Source organism: Centropristis striata, chromosome 4 (assembly GCF_030273125.1).
Source record: "Centropristis striata isolate RG_2023a ecotype Rhode Island chromosome 4, C.striata_1.0, whole genome shotgun sequence".
Taxonomy (NCBI): domain Eukaryota; kingdom Metazoa; phylum Chordata; class Actinopteri; order Perciformes; family Serranidae; genus Centropristis; species Centropristis striata.
Genome location: NC_081520.1, coordinates 25,445,186 through 25,463,352, shown reverse-complemented (window position 1 = coordinate 25,463,352; position 18,167 = coordinate 25,445,186). Strand labels below are relative to the sequence as shown.

Genomic DNA, 18,167 nt, shown 5'->3' with positions numbered 1-18,167 from the left:
AATTAGACACAACCATCTTTAAAGAGCGCGGTGCCAAGAGAGTTTGAAGGAGCCAAGCCATTAGAGCAAGTGGCTCTAGTCGCTGGTTGGCTGAGGAGATACTTTAAGGTAGAGCACCACCGTTTTTTTCCCTTCTCCTTTAATCTTCCAGCATCAAACGATCCTTGCCGTCCCTTTCTTTGTCTGCCTCTCAGTTAGTCTTCCCCATTCGAGCGGGAGCTGCTGCAGTCATAAAAGGTACATTTTTACAATGAGGGAAGAGGAAACAGCATTCAGTCATTTAATCAAGCTCAATGCAGCAGAAATAATGATGCAGGGGCCTCACTGGGGGAAGGTCCATTTAAAAATAAAGGTGCAACTGCACATATACAATATCTAGTATGTGTCCATAGTGTAAGATACGCAAGCTTGCTTTCAATTTGTTAAAGCAAGCCTTGTGTGTTTGTGCAGCATGCAAATGACCTTGTGCATGCGTGCTGCTGGGTTAGATTGTGTGTGATCTGATGGGCCGCTGTGTGGTCAGTTGAGGGGATAAGAGAGCAGCAGAGTGTGAACAGCATGAAGTGGGCTTGGGGCTTATGGGAATTTGTAGATTTGAGCTTTAGGGGAAAAAACTGTGCCAGGCACCCAGATAAGATTTAGCGGTCTTAATGAGCTCTGGGTGTTAATGGTGCACAAGAGATCGGGTGCTTACATGCGTGTGTGCATGTGCTGCTATAATTTTATACACAAGATCATGTTTCTTTTGCTGTCTGTTATATGTCCTACAAGTGCTCTTTCAGCAATGCTCAAACCATTTCCTTTCCCTTTTCCAAACCCTAACCCTTTACTAACCATAACCCTAAGTACAGGTTTACAAAGACTGCAGAAAGATGCTCCACAAAGCGAACTTAATATGTATAAAGAAGTGGACACATAGCCTCTAGGTTTGAAGCCAATGCCGAAGTGCCTTAAACCTGCATTATTTTCAATGGCCAGCAGGGCTGGAGATTGTAAAGAAGGCAAAAGATGACAAAAGATCCTATTTTTCATTTGATTTATCACCTCAGTAAACATTTATAAAAACACATTTTTGGTCTCAAACGCTAGTTTGAATTCTCTTCAATACCCATTTTTAGTAAAAAAGATAAAGTAGGGTATGCCTTATACCGTCAGTCAGGATAAAAGCGTAGAAATTAATATCCATGGCACTGTGTAATTGTAAAAAACTGACCATAAAGTTGTTGTTGTTTTTTTTCTTCTTTTGTCTGGTTGCCTAAAAATGTCTTGTTCAGTTGGACTAAAAGACAGACTTGACTGCTAATGTTTTCCCAGTAAGTACATTTTGATGTAAGCCTCTTTCTGTTTGCCCTAACATACACCTGCATATACATACATACACATACACCCGTGTCCCTCGCAGATAACAGTACAACTTAAAAAAACAAAAAATAAATCAAGTATAAATCAGGCCCCCTGCACCAGTGTGAAGAGGCTTGTGATTTTACCTATGCTCCAAATGTAATTGTGTTTCAGCTGCTGCCTCTAGTGGAAATATCAGCCAAACATTAAAACAGCACAAATCCTTCTTCTTCTGACACCCACCCAAACAAATGAAAATGCAATAAAATTCTGGTGTGTGTTTTTGCTTCTTTTTTTTCCTACTGTTACTACAGGTTGTATTTGAATGCCAGCGTGGGCATTTGAGCTCTATTTTTTGCTCCACTTAGAGAGAGGCCTTCAGAGACAAAGTGGCCGTGTTTCAGAGAAGCAATACAAAGAAAAGAAATCCCAAACTCTCCTAGAGAAAAGAAAGCAGGCGTCCAGGTACATTAATCAGTCCTTAAGGGTGCAGAGAGAAAGAAACAAAGCAGAATTGTCATCCACTTCTGCCATTGGAGGAGTTTCCCTTTAATGTCTTAATAAAATATTTATTAAAGTTTATAATATGCAGAGTTTTAACAGATATATGATGATCACTTATTTTTTTTCAATTAAACAGCTAAATGATGAAAAAATCATGACAAATATCATGATATGTTGGTACTGACATGTTTATATATTTGATCATCCAGCTTTAATGCAGACTTTCTGATTATGTCGTTGCTTCATTCTCTTGAAATTAAGTTGTTGACATTTAAAGTTGAAATTGAGAACAGAGCGCGCTGGTGAAAAATAGCATATGCTAAACAGTTTGGAAACATAAACATTTCTTATGAAGTCTAAATAATTAATGTGGTTCTTTACAGGGTGATGTACTTTAACGGTAAGAAATGCATTTTTCATGATTTTTTCCCCTTACTTTTAATTAAGGCATGACCTAAAAAGTATGAATTTAATAAAGAAGTGTATGTGCCAGAGGGAAGTGATCTGAATTGTACCGAGGTGAACTCCTGCTGCTCCGTACGTCACTGCTGCTGTTGTACAAGAACTGCGGACAAGACTGGTTAGCAATTTGCTATTATGTAGTCTTCTCAATGCCACCTAATTTTGGGCTTAATTTGCATGTCAGTAGTCAAAGTGTAATGTTAATGCTTGGATATTACACTTTTGTTACCCTTGATTCAAATTTAAAACTTTTTGCCACGCCAAATTAGTACAGCACTCACTTCCTGTGCATTTGTCCTAATGTAACTTAGATGAAGGTCTTTGCAAACTACTTTAGCACTACCTCTTTATAATAGGCTATATATTATCACATGATGTATGACCAATTTTAATTTTAATTATATGATATGAAAAAAAAAATATACATAGAGAGAGAGCAAACGAAATGATCCCAGACCCAGAAGTAGCATCATTGGATCATTGCAGAAAATAAGTTATGTAGCAAACACATCTTTCTGATGCACCACTTTTATAATGTTTAAAGTGTTAATGCAGCTGACAAAAGTAAAAAGCTAACGTGATGATATAGCGAACAACACCATGGTCGCGTGACTTAAACGTCACTACCATTAGCTTCAGATGGTCTCCGACAAGCTAACCAGCAGTTTTGACAAGCTTGTGAGTCCATAGCCTAATAAATTGCTTATTACCGTAATTAACAATCTACAAGAGTTTGCAAGAGCACGGAAAAACATGACTAGAGGCTGTAGGGCGGACTAATGAGAAAGTTGCCGTCCGTGTCCAGCATGATGGCGTTTAATGTCCCCGACAACCACTGTAGTCTCATTTAGTGAGTAAGTAACGTTTATTTAGCCACTTGTTAGAAATCGCCTTTTTAAGGACATGTTGAGTTTGAAAAACACGACTAGAGGCTGTAAGCTGGACTAATGAGATGGTTGCCATCTGTCCCCGACAACCACTGTAGCTGCATGTAGCTACTTGTTAGTAACCGCCTTTTTAGGGACATGTAAAAAACTCCCAGACAACAAGTGGGTATTTATGTCCTCCAACAAAACGCAAACATCTTTTCAGCTTGTGTTAACCACAGACCTTATTTCAGGTCTCTAACCAAAAACCCATTCAAAATCCTCATTGAATTTGACAGCATAGACCCCATGGCACTAAAGTGCTAACTTACCTCCGGGGTTTCAGGACTCATTCCTGTGGCGCCCAATTTTTGCAATTTAAACATATGTATACAGTCTCTATGTCCAGTTGTGGTACTGGCATTACTTTCTTGACGTAGTTTTGACTTAATTCAAAATGTTTCAAATAAAAATGTGCTTCAATGTCTCTTCTAATTGTAGTTTTTAAACAGTAGTGGGTTTTAATTTGTGATTAAACTATTTTCCTTTGACATTTTCATTTGTTTTGATGCCAACAGCTCATCGGCACGTAACTTGCTCTTATAATTTTTCTTACAATTAGAGTACAAAATATATTTGAATTGCTCCAAATTAAAAACAATTAACTCATTCTAGATTAACCAGGAGAGAATTACGAGTGGAGCAGTGAACGTCAGTCTTTCAGCTTTGTCTCCACCCTGGAGACTTAAACACCTATCTGTTTCAACAGAAGAATATTTACTATGGTGTCAGCAAACAACTGAATTTTTACTACGGTGTCAGTAAACTATACTGTAGTTGCAGTCAACTCTCTGCTTTCTGTCTATCTGGCTGTCACCTTCTCTTTTTCTCTCATTTTTTTCTGTCTCTACCTCTCCACCTCTTTCTCTCGTTCCCCCTCAGGGCTGTTACTCTGGCCCATAAATAGGCCCGTTGGAGGTGATGGAGGGCCTCTGAGGGAGACGGAGCACTTCGGCTGATTCCCAGAGAAAGGTAATGACAGGCCCCGTCAATACCGGGCGCTCCATTTACTACGGACCCCGTCTGCACTACTAACAAGACTTGAGGCTAATACTCAGAGGACCTAGACCGTGTCCGCTCAGGTAATTCAGCTGATGTTAAGATGGATGGCCTGAGATGTACTGATTACATGCCCAAACTCCAACAGCTCCAGATCCCTGACTATGCTTGTTAAGAGCTGAAAAAAGGCCGCAAGTTACTGAGAATGTGTAGTTCAACCCGCTGTTAAATAGCATGTCAGAGACGTCTGCAGTACATAGCTGGGAAGTGCCATATAATAGATTGTATGTTTCACTTACTTGAAGTGAAATTATAGGGATGGATGCACAAAGAAGCATGAAATTTAAGGAGTAAAAATGTACGCTTGTGCGTGTAGACATGTTTTTTATTCCCCCAATGCAATACTATAAGAAATATATATAGTCGAGAATATCATTGGCAATATCCCTTTTTTAAACAAACATTCATGCCATGCACTAATTAATCATGGACACGTGTAATATTCAATCAACCTCAACCTTTCCAAGAGCGTATTAAAAAAGTGCAGTCAGTTTTATTTTCCTCGATCTCTGCACAGAATGGTTGTAATATACTGCAGAGGGTTCACTGATTTCTGGCTTTCCTGATCAATTCCAGTCACTCCTCTGTTAGCTGAAGGGCTGCTGAGCTTTCATGCTTTCTAAACAGGCAAAACTCGCTGGCCTCTGTGTTTTTGCTGGGAAGGGTTCGATCGTCTTCGCATGGTTTGTGTGTTTTTCAAAGACTCAAGTGGAAATCAGCATTGCACTGTGCAACGCTTGAGAATTTTCAATAGTCGTGTAGAGTTGTCAACATACTTGGGGAGTACAAGCTACCTGTTTGAGCTCCATGAATTAAATTTTGTGTAAGATTACAAATGACTATGCAAAGATGATGATTTGATAGATAATTTATACATAAAGTTGGAAATACTTTAGAGGTTAGGCTAAAAGCCGGCCCACTTGGAGGCAGGCGGTTTGTTCAAAATTAGCAAGTAAACATGCATGCAAATTCCTTTACAGGGGGATGATCGAGAAATGCTTTGTTTAGCAATATTATTTAGGGGAGGTAGTTGCAGTTGGACTTCCATGAGGCCACAAATGGACACTAGACACTTGGATAATGCTTCCCAGGAATTTTCAGAACATTTTTCAGTTGTTTTATAACCTTTTCTTCAGTCTTATGCTGGTCCTCCATCAAAGCCTGTTTGCACTGATAGCTTTCATTTTTGAAAATCTTTTCTGTGACCATTAAGAACCTAGTGAAGTGAGTACTATCTACAAGTCATATTGTTTTGGGGTGAATGTTTCCTTTAAGGTTTAGGGTGGCCATTCGTCCGGCTATAGGCCGGACAGTCCGGCTTTTAAATGCCCTGTCCGGCTGCAGGCGCAGCCTTAATCCGGACACTCATTTGCCCTCCTTCTGAGAAAATAACAAAAAGGTCCGCCTTTTGACACGTTACCTTGTTAGTTTAATACTTATTGGCTAAAATTGTGTGTCAAAAAAGCTGTGTCAAAATAAGAAATTTCATTGGTTACATTTTCCTGTCATGACCTATCAACACATGGCTCATTTGAATATTCAAATGAGCCAGTCTGAAAATGCCAAACGAAAGACCTCCTTTAACCCGGAATGGGCAAGAGAACATGGGTTTGTTACAAAAAGTAAGAGGGATGAGTTTCATTTTTTTTGTACATTATGTTGAAGCGATGTAGATGTGAGCAGCAAAGGCAAAGCAGCTATCGAGGCATGCTAGCACTGACAAGCATCAAGCTAATCGGAGTACAACTCTGTTTAAAACCAGATCACACCAAACAAATATCTGCTTCCGTGTATACAAAGTGTCCTCCTTTTTGATATGAAGGAAATGGCCACCCTATTAAGGTTAGAGGTCATCGGGTTATGGTAAGAATGTGGGCAGGACTTCCATTTGTAGTCGTAGTTTCATTGGGATCTGAAAGAACAACTGTGGCTCAGTTGGTCAAGTGGTCGCCCGACCATGGCAGCCTAAATGTCGAAAGTATCCTTGGGCAAGATACTGAACCCCAAATTGCTCCGGATGCTGCGTTCATCGATGTGTGAATGAATTCCTGATGGTGGCAGGTGGCACCTTGTAGGGTTGCCTCGGCCACCAGTATGAATGGGCGAATGAGCGCTGTCTGTAGTGAAAAATGTTTTAAGTGGTCGCAAAGACTAGAAAAGCGCTATATAAGTGCAGTCCATTTACCATTTACCATTTGGTGTAGATTCATCCACTGCTTTGACTTTAGCCAGCAGTTTTTTCACAAACTTGTCAGTGTTTTGCTCGCAGTGCAGAACCATGCATCTTTTATATTTAGCCTTACTGCAACCCCCCTTTTTATAACTCCGGGCCTCGAGGGGCTGCTGCACCCCCCAATTCTGGAACCACTGACTTAATCAACTAAGATAAAGTTATGATTCAGCTATGTGTAAATAGGAACCATAGTTTGCTGGTGATGTAACTTAGCAAACATCCACTAATTCAGGAACATTTAGCAAATATCAAACCATACTGTCATTGCACCAAATCTTGCTGATCTTCTTTTAGCTAATTCATGAGATTTTGTAAATATTGCATGAAATGAACTTGACCAGCTCTAACCTCTTCAAACAGCTCCAGGCTGTATGTGTTGTCATCGTCTGCAAAGTAAACGATCCCAGCTTGGCTGCTGTTGGCGTTAAAGGTTTCCCGCAGCCACCTCAGGGCCAAATTCCTCTGCATGGTCCCCCTGGGGATTCTGGGGTCCCGAGTGTCACCCCGCAGCTTATAGTTCCTGGGTGTCTCTACATTGAGGTGGGTGTAGTTAAGCCCTGTTTCTCGCAGGAGACGCGTGACAAGAGGCGTTCTCCTTTGCGAGTCCTCCACCAGGATCCAGTGCAGGTTGGGAACGTGGAGGAAGGTGTTTGCGAGCCGTGTCAGCTCCGCTTTCTGCACCGGTCGACTGTATGTGGGGGTGATGATGTGGATGGTGGGCAGCACATCGGACCAGGGTGGAGGCCGCGTATACACATACTCTGTCCTCACCACCTCCACAATGTCCTTATCAGAGGCACAGTATTCCTTGGAGTCCTGCGCCTGGCCACCAGCCTCTCTCTTGCCCTCGACTCCATCATCTGCAGATTTGGGGATAAGAAGACATGTAAGCATTAGTGCAACCTTGGGCTGCCCTTTGTATATTTGCCTCAGGTGACTTAAACCCAATGGGGGTAAAGTGTACCTGAGAGCCGATGGTGGCGGACTGCAAGCCTCTCTGGAATGATAAAGATCTCTTTTACTAGGTGGTGACAGGCTGCAAAAAGTGAAAGCAGGCACCGTGAGAGGATAACACAGCTGATGGACAGAGAGACAGCGCAAGGAAAGGCAGGGGAGAGATGAGCCTTGCTATTCCCCCAGCACCGCCTTTGGGCTTTTCTTTCCCAAGTAAGAAAAATGTGGGTACGTGCATCCTCTTTTTATGTTTAGACTCCACCACAGACTCATTCTCACCTCATTCTATGCCTGTCTCTTAATGTCACCAACTTATTACTGCTACACTACTTTCCAATAAACATGGAGTTATCTGTTTACCCAAGAGATCCTTAAACATGATTAAGATTGCTTTTATTAACTTCAGTGTGATAACTTGGTTGCAGAGTCCTGCACTGGGTCGTGTACTCTCCGGGTGACCTTCGAAAATGATGATTCATGGGCGGTATTTTATCTTAATTTTATTTCTAGGTATGGTAAACATAAGACATGGTCATATATATTCAATTTAATGTTTTAATGCATAAATCCTTTGAATGTCAAACAAGGGGGTGAACGAACAAACTCATGCTATTTTGATATGTTTTGATAATTTAGAAAATTAATTCACCACATTAATATTATTATTCCTTTGTATGTCGGCTCTTTGTTCTGCATCACCTGGAATATGTGAGCTGCTTCATTCAGGAGTGTCACTAAAAGACAACTTAACTGTGGAGATGTGCTGCTCAATTGTTACATTAAGAAGAAAAATATACATTCGAATAGTATTTTCTGAATAACCTTTGTTTTAAAAATGTATTATCTTAGTTTCACATGTATGACTTGGCCAAAAATGATCACCTTAAACAACCTAACTGGATTATTGGAACAACGCATGGTGACGATGGGATTCAATGTTTTGGGTCGGGCCACGGATCTCCAGTCAGGTTGGATTAGGGAAGTAATTGGTCATATGTGCAGGAAGTGGGGCAAGTATGGGCCTTGAAAATCAGACCTGTGTTCTGCTTGGTTGTCAGCATGGACTAAACACCATCAAAAACAGGTTAAAACTGCACTACCAAAATATTTTGTCTCAATTGACTCCATAGAAAAGGGTTGATGTGTGGGAGTTCGGCATGTTCACATTGCTGGCTTTTAATACACAGTGTTTATCTGGAGTCTGGGAATTCAGGTAGCAAATTAAAAAAATATGAAAACTGCTTTTTTTTTTTTTTTTTTTGTATTTTTTACTCTGGGATTGGAGAACTATTTTTGAGGCCATGTTGGGCATTTGACAGTCACTCTGAGAATGAATAATCAAAGCTCCCAGCAGCTGCTGCAGTACAGGAGTCAATGTTGTGCTTTTGAAATAAGGTGAATGCAATTTTAGGCTGTGTGAAAAATATGACCACTTGTTTCAGACTTGTATGTAAACGGATTTGAACACACTGAGGTGACTCCAGAGGAACAGGCGGTGATATTCTGGCCCCAATAGTTTCCTCATGACAGATAGAATATGATTATAGAATCATTAAGGTAGTTAATTTCTTTTCATTGTGCCACAGCTAATGGCAATCTTTGTCACTGTTCTGCCCGAGCTTCAGTTGCACCTCCAACATAAGGAGGACTTTTCTGCAGCACATAGATTAACACAATCTGCTGATGGCCAGATGTTCGACAGAGGCTGCCAGCGAGCACGCTGCCAAAAAACCCTCTAGCTTCTCTTTTAAGAGAATACACAAAAGAAGGCCTGTGGGCAGAGCTGGGTCAGATAACACTTGCAAAAATAGTCTTCACTGTTTTTTAATTGTCAACACCGTTTCCATAAAACATACATTTGTGAGGGGAAAAAATGTTTTAATACAACCTGGGCATTTTTTCTATGATTGTCAGCTACTCAGACACTATTTTAGGTGTGAGGATAAAATGCAGAAAACCAATTATTTAGCATAATTTGAAGCTTCTGTTGACTCCAGACTGCCTCGGGGCATTTGTGTAAACTTATTTTGTTTGTTAACCCCTGTATGTGCATTCATGACATTATAAGAAGAGGGCAATGAGCTCTATTGATTTGCTGTGGCTCTAATTTGGGTTTGTTTACTCGGCAGCGTACTTGACATTTTACACTGTTGGTTTGTGGTCTCTGGGGGACGATTGGGAGGCTCATGAGTGCGTGTCTTGGTGACTCATACTGGTGTGCAAACATGATATTACACGTGGATGCAGGATATTCTGTAAAGCTAATTGAGCAGACATTTATTATTCAAATTAATGATTCAAATAAACTCTGAAATGAATTCACATCACATTTAGTGAGTGAAATTGGGGAATAGTTGAAACCTGAATTGATAAAATAAATGTTGGACATGCCTATGGACTGATGTGCCAAGGCATGTTAGTACATAGGCTGCAAATGGCTGTGAAAGGACATTATTTTGCAACGTACTGGAAGCCAGCACGAGAATGATGAATGCAAATTAGACACAGCTGAACAATTCTGTTCAACTGGTGGACTGAAAAAATAATTCCTAGATATATGAAAGAGAATCTGTGATAGTAAGTTCCCAGTCTTCACTAAATAGTCCAGAGTGATGAGGTTTACAATGGCTGGACAAGTGTTATTGAGCTCTGATGAAGCTGATGGCCATGGTTAGTGAGTGCCTCTAAATGAACGGCCTGTTGTCTAAACCTGAAGTGCAGTGTTACGTTCAAGGACCCCACTTCAGGTTTGATATTGCCAGTGAAGTGCGTACCCTTGCGGATGGCGAGGAGTGGAGCAATAGCGCTTTGGTGCCAAACAGTGATGAGCAGAGTCCAGGGTAACACGATCAACACGATGGCAAGAATATCTCTTCTCTTCGGCATCTCCAGGATTGGTTATTTGGCTCGGCATTACCTGGCGGAAAGAGATGGAGGTATTATCATTCTGTACTTTATGACACACAGGGGTTTCAGGTTATGTCACTTTAAGAACCTTGAAAAAAATCCATGAAGTGCTTTTGTTACACAAGTTCAAGATTCAAGCATACACTTAAGTTGTTGAATCTCCATTACTTTGGAATGGGGAGGCTCTATTCATATGGACCAAAGTGTCATTGACAGAAAGTGTTATAGTGTCCTCGGAGCTGTTAAAACGAAATAAAATATGATTCTGCAGTAGACGCATTACAGCCTCACCAAAACATAGTTATAGTGAGGTGATGGAGCAGGTTATTGCTGTTCAACCTCTGCAGAAAACCTTAAGAAGTTAAAAGCATAAAAGTTGTTAAAATAAAAAGGGCGTCAAAGGCACTGGAGGAGGCCAACGAGCAGGAGCTAGTGCCCTCTGCCAACCAGATGAGCTCATCCGTGCCATCACTGAGGACGGGGCAGTGATTTCATGCCCAGTGTTGAAGCTATTCACTGGCCAAATGGCAGGAAACGATGTCACCAGACTGCGGGTTGACTGTTTGGGAAATGTGCCCTTCCCTCTGAGTCCAGAATGTTTGGTTCAACTTTGTATCCCTTTGAAAAATCTAATTACAGCATGAAAGACATTCACTGGGAATGAATTGAAATACATTTATTCATGATTCGTTACAATTTGATTTAAAAGTGGTAGCAAGTCTCTCCAAGGAGTTGTCTAAAAGTTAACATTAAATAAATTGAGTTTCAGGATCTCACATTTTTCTCAAGTTCATTATTTTCAGTCAGGCAGCTAAATTGTCAAGGAGGTACCATGTTTCAATACAAAGTCAATAGCGAGGGATGGTTTATTTTCCCCCTGCTGGGGGCGGGGCTTAAATGCGCTCTATCTCTATGAGGCGCCCCAGGAAAGAGTTCTTAAACCCGGAAGTAAGTTAGCATTTTAGTGCCACAGGGTCTAACCTCTCAAACTCAATGAGGATTTTGAATAGGTTTTCGGTTAGATGCCTGAAATATGGTCTGTGGTTAACACAAGCTGAAGAGATTCAGGTTCATGTTTTGTTGTACGACATAAAATATGTTACTGTATACTCCCACTTGTGAATTTAGAAGTTTTGTCCTTAAAAAAGCGGTTGCTAAAAAGTGGCTAAATGAGACTACAGTGGTTGTCGGGGACATTAAACGTCATTACTTATTTTCTGCCATGATCCAAAATCGGAGAATAATCATGGTTAATATAATAATTAATATGAATAATGGTTGCGGGTTGGCGTACAAAAATTCATAATTTTGTTTGCTGTTTATAGGGTCAAATAAACAATTTAGGACTTGGCCTTTCAAGAGGCTACATAGATTTTACATAGTTGGAAAAGAAAAAAAGATAATGACATAAACTCCATTCACTATAATCTCACCCAAAACTCTGACACAGTCTCAATGAAAATGATCACATCCTGTTTCACAGATTGTTTTGCACGGCATCATTATATTTCCGGCGTATTATTGTGTCCACTGCTTCTTCTCTACATCATTGCCACGTAGCTCATTTACGTTGAATTTAAGGATGACAGACCTCCCCGTCTCTCCCAGGGACTGTCTCTCCTCCTCCATAATAGGCTTCTGGCATTACGCCGAGCCCTAACTGGGAAAATGCAGTTATTAACTGATCTGCTCAATTAAACAAAGGAGAAAAACAGACATAATGTGAGCACAGGTGTTTGGCGTATTCATTACAGCTTTACACATGAGGAAGCAAGTCATCACATTTCCCACAGTGATCTTGCTCCTACTGCTGGGGAAGGTGGCAGTATATTGAGGCTTAACATAATCGTACATGCCAATTATGTTTATTAAGCTCTGTAAATAAATACACCATTAATGCTCAAGCCATCAGTTGAGAACAGCCTTTGCGTAAATAGTTCTGACACACCATATAATATACCATATTAAGTGTTTTATGCTGATAAAAAATGTGTTTTGCAGAGTTACAAAGCTGTATAACTTTAATGGAAAGGTGATTTACTGTAAAGTCCTCTGTGTGCGGCTACAGTACAGTAAGTTGTACAGAAAATGACCAACAGTCAAAGTTGAATTAATAATACAGGAATTTCACTGATAAAAAACAGTAAATGCATCCATTTGAGACACATTTTTGAAGGGGGATATGGGAAACAGATTTTCTTTAAGAAATAAATGTGACCATGTAAATGCCACAGATGAGGAATAAACTGCCTTTTAGACCTGTTACTTTAGACCTTCTTATAAACGCTGAAAATGCAAACAATCCTTTTTAAAGCCTATAAATATGTAAACCCCGTGCCTACTCTGAAGTGAATACAGTCATTTCTAACACTTCTTTTCAGTAATTCACAATGCAATCTGGATAGCTCTCTGGGAGCACAATCCCCCACTAATGCTGAACATCAACCCGTCACACATCATTGTTATTGCTTACATTTTATGTGTAATGGATTCCTTGACCTTGTGAATATACCCTTGTTATTGCAAAGTGTCTGTCTCTGTTACCTTCATAATGGTGACTGAAAAATGGGAGAAACTTCAAATTATACCATTATCCGAGGCACTTTTCAAAATACAAAAATCCAGTTTTCAGCATAGAGTCTGCCCTTTGCTGCCTTTTCTACACTACCCATGATGCAATTTGAGAGCCTCTCCCTGTCTGGTAAATGCATCTTTTCCAACTCCACACCAATGTCTACAGTTGCAGTATGTAATCCAAAGATGAGATAGCCCTGATGACATCATTATGACATCAAGCTTATTTTCTCAGACCAAACAAAGCTCCTCCCAAGTCACAGAAAACATTTACAACTATTTTGTAGCAGGCTATAAACATGTTTATTTCTGCTGTAAAGTTTGACATTTTTACATGGCGTTTGGAGCCAGCCTCAAGTGGCCAGTCGGGGAACTGCAGTTTTTGGTAGTACTCGCTGTCACTGACCTTGATGTGTAGTGGAATGCCCCTTCAATAACATTGATGCATGTAATTAATACATCTAAATGAATGAGGAAAGGTTTTGGATGCTCACCCACAGTTATAACTGGATCATGGCACCACTGTTGATGCGCAGCTGGGAAGGCCACACTGCGTACTTGATGAGCTACGTAGTGGTGACGTCCTCCATGACACTTTAGCCGACCATTTCCTCTTCCTCTGCCGTATCTCCTCACGCAGACAGGCGACACTGAGTCCTGACCTGTAAAAGAAGAACACTTCAGTGAATATGATTCAGTGATGACAGATTGCGAGTGTTTCTCTCTTTGTGTTTTTTCACAGTGTGTACCTTCATGTGCCCCCCCGACTCTTTCACTCACACCAGCATGAGACATCCGAGGACAGTCAGCCAGGTTTAAACATAGCAGTTTGGACAGGCTCTAAGAGTCAAATGCCTTAAAGAGATTCTTGGCTTTGGACACCTTTTGTGAGCGGTGTCATTGTGTGACGCCTATTCATTATTTAACATCAAAGAGCATGGGCTCAAAATGCAGCAGAGGAAAAATGTGTCAGTATCAAGTAATGAACTCTAATTTGGATGCACATCATTCACATTCAGAGCAGGAATCGCTCCCCCTGTGCTTTACAATGCTGCATTTTTTGCTCATGTGTGAAATGGTTGAAACCGTAAATATTGATAAGTCATTTTACCTCATTGACTCCAATCTGAACTGAGCAGACAGTGAAGTATTTATTTTTCTTTTTTTTTTCTCTACACGCCTAATGTGGAAAATGGAAGAGGGTTAGTCACAACTCCATTGCTTGCCAACAGTCTTGGGTGGGGGATGTTACAAAAATAAACTGGCATCATGTCTTATTCAAATACATCTGAGGGAGCGCTGCTTCTATGGAGGTTTATGCTTCAGTCAGCCAGTGATGTCTGCATGCTGCATCAGCTCCAAAACTGGATAGCTGAAGAGAGTATTTTTTTAGGAGCTTTGTAATAGAGAATCATATAAACTGCAAATATGTAGGTTTTGGGGAATGAACAGCAGTAATCCCAGAGTCATTTTTACTGAGGCACACTGTTGTATAAAGAAGAAAATTGCCTATGACCCAGTAATGCAGTAGAGGGTGTTTGTGCTTGATGGGCACAAAATTTCAAAACAATCTATTTTCAGATTGCCCTGACTCATTGTCCAATTCCTCAAACTGAAGGATCATGCATCTGAAGGAATAAAAGATGAATAAGAGAAACGGTCTTAATGGGTTAGTGCCGCTTCTGCAGGAGGCTATTTGCTTTTTTACGATAGCGACAAGCAAGTACTGTCGTGAAAAAAGACAAAAACACTAAACACTAGCGCGATAGAAAGGCTTTGCAGTTGCTGCCAAGTACTGTCATGCATGCAAAGTCGCAATGACAGTGTTGTCGCTGTGATTTCTGTACAACACTCCCTCTTCTACACATTGTGATGGAGCGAAACAGAGGGAAACACAGTATAATACAACAACCTGCCAAAATCTCAGACTCTCCAACAGGCCACTGCAGCATCTCAGTGCTAAACGTTTTTAAAAAGAAAATGTTTGGAAAATAAACCAATGTAGCAAGCGCTGGCAGCTGAAGGGAACTGGAACTCATATTGCTGTTATGTAAGCAGAATATACAGAGTTATAAATGCTTGTTTTGTGAAATGATGAATGCATTCACTAAAAGTCTAAATTAATTCTTTGGTGCAGACTTGTTTACACATTTTAGTTGGGTTGGTCCCATGCATAACGTCTTGTTTAAAGGAAAATGTATCTTGACATTAATACATTTCTAACTGGTCCAATTCCCATCAGCCTCAGCTGTTCTGTGTGTTTAGTTCTGATTAGCAATTGCTGGAGTGCTATTGTGTTCAAGTGAGATGGTGACCGTGGTTAACTCTACCAGCTAAACATAAGAAAGTGTCCCCCAACCCATAACGACCCCATAAGTTGCTTGTATAGCAGCTGATTACGACCTATATTTACGTTTCTGTTTAGTGTCGACCTCTAGTGGGCGTTATTGTGAATTCCACCCCAGACCTGCCCTGCGTAGTAACCCAATTGGTTGAGGTTAGGTATTGACTGAATGCTGGTACCCTTTGCAAGCATGCACTCCTCGCCAATTACTAGAGCTTAAATGCTACGCAGGCAAAGTAGTTATGACCGAAACAAAAGTGCATGTGAATATGTAGGATATAAAGAATGAGAAAGTCCACTTAAAGAGAGTGAAAGGGGTCAGACTACAACTGGACTTTCACCTGGGAGACCGGTGTTAATATCCCCAGTGAAACCAAAACCTAACACTGCTTCGTGCATAGCAACATCACATTCAACATTATGTCTTATGTCCCCTAAATCACTACTTTGCGTCATTCAGTACATATTTTACACCAACATATCTTTCTTCCTAAACTTAACCAAGTAGTTTTGTTGCCTCTACCTAACCAAACTGCCACCAACAACAGTTTTGACAATATTAGGCATGGGTTTAAAACTCTATAACGTCTTAATGCCTTTCTACCAGTAGGGGTGCTAATTTAGGTTGTATTAGAGGTTAGGAACAAACAGCATTAGCATTCAAACTTATTCAGCTCAAGCACTGTTGTTCAAGTATAACCTCAGAGCTGCAAACATTGCTGGAGACTCTCAGACTTTGTTGTAAGTTGATGTGGATGATAATAATAATGTAGCTTACATTCCTCAGAAACTGCCTTATAATCAATTGTAGTCTTACTAATATAGGACTTTCCTTTTGATCTCTGCCGAAGAGGCGCCAAAACAGTCACACACAAGCAAAAGTACAGTCATGTAAAGAGGCAGTAAGCAGGCACTCAGATGGCCCGTTTGTGTCTCTGGCACCTGAACTGTATGATGTGGCAAGAATACAGACAGTCGATCCCACACCACAGACTGCAGCAGCCAATGGCAGACAATGAAGCTTGACAGCCTTTCACATCAGCACGAGTTAACCAGCTGTGAAGGGAACACCTGCCGCTGATTAATAAAGAATCACAGCAACAATGCTACGTGTGAAAACTGTTGTACTGATTGTTGAACTAACACCATTAGTCCCAAGAGGTGAGGGGCGAAACAACATATTTCTCTAGTAGTTCTGTGTGTCTCAGGTGCTCTGTGAGATGGGGCTTATGTGGTTTTATGTCCTCATATCTCTGACTAATCTTACAAGATAGCCTTCCTATAACTGAGTTGACTATTATTCGAAAAATAAATTGGATGACATTTTGCATACATAAAAACAAAAAGGCAGCTCCTTCCTGTGGAGATTTTAAATCTTAAATCCTCCCTCTCGCTTATCAAGTAAATTCTAAAATCTTAACATATTAGACCCAAAGTAGCATCAACTTTAAAATAATGAAAACACATGGTACTGTACTATGCAGCACCTCCAAGCTATTACACAAGAATACAGAGAGCCTCATTAAACTTTCCTTTGAATCTAGCTTCATTTGTTTTGGAAAGTATCTTTTATTCTTTAACAATATCTTATGAGGATTCACCAAGCAGCAATTGGAACAAAAAGGGATCCAAGTGTCTTTTTGTGGGCTATTAAGACAGATTTATTCCATTTCATATACTGTAAAGATGGATTCTTCTAGCATGTCCCATGTTTTATTTGGTAATATATAAAGTGTTATGTTGGTAATGATAACTTTGAAAGTCTTTGCTGAATTAAATTGACTGGTGATGTCTTTAATACGACTGCATGATATAGACTTTCATTTTTAACATGGAGTTCAAATATCTAAACTCAAGATCCACTTACTTGTTTTTTTCTTGTGGCTTTCAACCATATCTCATGGTCTTCCTCTATGAATGGAATTTTCTCTCTTGTCATGGACTTAACTTGATGTGATGTGATTTACTTTCAACATTGTTTGACAATGATGTGATGAAAACTTAACCCTGCCTAGTCTTTCTATCCCTAATAGGAGTGTTTCTGATTATTGGAACCCCAAAATACTTGGTTTTCTTTGGGAAAAGATCTAGGTCTGGGTTAAAATAATTATGCTCGTAATGACATGATGCAGTGAGCTACATGGTGTAAAATTTGATATAGTTACATATCCTACGTAATGAAATGGGCATAATTTAAACCAATATTTTTTATAGGATTTTAACCATTAACATTTAACAACATTATAGAAATATATAACTGTTGTTTGGGCCACAGAAATACCTTAATAGGCCTAACTGATAATATATTCCTTACTCCCTCACATTGACAAATATATCAGAGGCATCAGATCAGCACTGGCAGACTCACATATTCTCCCTCTTTCTTCTCCTCTCCCTCAGATTTGTAAAGTTGAGTCTTCAAAGACTAAGCGGGGGCATGTTTCCAAGTTTGTTATCAAGTCTGCCTCTGACTTCTGAGCTCCCCTGGCCCCGACCATCTCCTATTTCCCGAGGACCCAGTAATAAGATCATCTTTTCCTTGCTTGCTTTGTGGCATCATTTTGATGTACTCTCCAGTCGGCAGGAAAAAGAGGCTCTCTGGAGATCGTGTGTCCTGGTATGTCCAATCGTTCGTTTATGAATTCATTGGTCTCCGACAAGCTTGGTTAAAACCCAGAACAGTTTTCAGGGATATCTGGGGAACCTTGGAAGACAAGTTGCTGCAATATATCATTATTGATGTTACTGTCACAGCCCCCCAAAAAGCTTCGCCTAGAGGTGTCATTAAAAGTGAATATGAATCTGTGGGCATTGATTCAAACAGGCTTAATTGCTTTTGATGTACAGGAAGCCAGGAGCAGAT

The 18,167-nt window shown here is 40.2% G+C and overlaps 1 protein-coding gene across 2 annotated transcripts in view; it reads right to left on the bottom strand.

Moving 5' to 3' along the window:
- Positions 1-18,167, bottom strand: part of LOC131969601 (galactosylgalactosylxylosylprotein 3-beta-glucuronosyltransferase 1) — a 92,928-nt gene that overhangs the window by 8,126 nt on the left and 66,635 nt on the right. Inside the window, exons 3-5 of one of the 2 annotated variants that reach the window (XM_059330685.1) lie at positions 13,455-13,622; positions 10,254-10,396; positions 6,874-7,385 (exon numbers count right to left, since the gene is read on the bottom strand). In XM_059330685.1, coding sequence (XP_059186668.1) covers positions 6,874-7,385; positions 10,254-10,365 — 624 coding nt within the window. In that variant the 5' untranslated portion in view covers positions 10,366-10,396; positions 13,455-13,622. Of the gene's footprint in view, positions 1-6,873; positions 7,386-10,253; positions 10,802-13,454; positions 13,623-18,167 lie in introns of those variants that run through there. The other variant, XM_059330686.1, reaches the window with a different exon arrangement.